Source organism: Otolemur garnettii, unplaced genomic scaffold (genome assembly GCF_000181295.1).
Source record: "Otolemur garnettii isolate 467f Iridium unplaced genomic scaffold, OtoGar3 scaffold00009, whole genome shotgun sequence".
NCBI classification, from domain to species: domain Eukaryota; kingdom Metazoa; phylum Chordata; class Mammalia; order Primates; family Galagidae; genus Otolemur; species Otolemur garnettii.
In genome coordinates, this window is record NW_003852404.1 from 5796872 (window position 1) to 5798010 (window position 1139).

Sequence of the window (1139 nt, forward strand, 5' to 3'; positions counted from 1 at the left end):
TCGGTGTCTCCTGTGCCTTGCCAGGTGAGGGAGGGGTGGTCACGGGGGCCTCGGTGCTGGTCTGTACACGGGTGCTTTCGCTGCAGGGCCTCACTTAATCCCCAGGAAACAGCATAGCCAGGGCTTCTCTATCTCCCTCTGACAGTTGAGGAAACAATGGAGCTCCTGAACCTGCTGCAACCTTCTCAGGAACCCGGGACTGGCAGATCAAAGCTCCAAAGAACCCAGGGTCTCACTGCTCTGCCCCTCCCAGCCCTTGAGGGCAGTGGCATTAACCCTTCTTTGGCCCCAGATCCCCTTGAAGCACTCTGCTTCAGATCACCCCCTTCCATGATGCCCTTGGGTCGGTGGATTGCACACCCTGCAGGCCTCCCTGTGCCAGGTTACAGCCTCTGCTCCAGGAAACTCACGGGGTCGGGCTTGAGCTCGAGCACTTCACCTCAGCAGCACCTGCTCCCAGAATAGGATTCTACTCACAGAACCAGGGTATTTGCTTGGTGACTGTCCCCCAGTCAGGTTGATGTTGTGACCTGGGTTGGAGCTGGTCAGGGCACAGTGTGGGCTGTGCTGGATGTGGCAGTCAGGGCTCAGGGCTGTGCTCACCCACTCCTGACCAGCCTCTGCCTGCTGTGTTTCTAGGTCTCTTATCAGAAATCACCGATCCAGAGAGCTTCCTGAGGGACTTGTTGAACTCAATCCCCTGACCGCGCACACGAACTGCAGCTGACGAAGACTGAAGCTAGCTTGCCTTCATCCCTCTGTTCTTCCCTCCTCGTGCATCGATCCCCCACGGGATGCTGCGTATTACCCCTTCCTTCCCCCATCTTTTCTTGGAGTGGCTTGGGGTTTTTAGGCTTCCTGTTTTATCTTGTGTGTGTGGTGCACTAGCTATGAAGTTGTCTGTGACCCAAGCCACCGAAGGACCTGTACATACCTAGGAGCCATGAATTGGCCTGGCCAACTTAATACTTGAGCGTGCACATCTTGAAAAATAAACGAATGACTTAATACACATTGAAAAAGGAGGTGTCAACTGCTGCATAAAGCCCATCCTTAGGGACACTGGCTGAATGGTTTCCCCTGAATGCACGGCCCTTTCGGTGTCAGCGCAGAAGACTAACATGTCAGAATCACTGTCT

The 1139-nt window shown here is 54.7% G+C and overlaps 1 protein-coding gene across 1 annotated transcript in view; it reads left to right on the forward strand.

The window, feature by feature from the left end:
• The window catches only part of LOC105886422 (E3 ubiquitin-protein ligase UBR4-like), an 18976-nt gene extending 17954 nt beyond the window's left edge, over positions 1-1022 (forward strand). Inside the window, exon 12 of the mRNA XM_012801538.1 lies at positions 640-1022. Within this exon, the coding sequence (XP_012656992.1) occupies positions 640-704 (65 nt within the window). The 3' untranslated portion in view covers positions 705-1022. The remainder of the gene's footprint in view (positions 1-639) is intronic.
• The last annotated feature ends 117 nt before the right edge of the window (positions 1023-1139 follow it).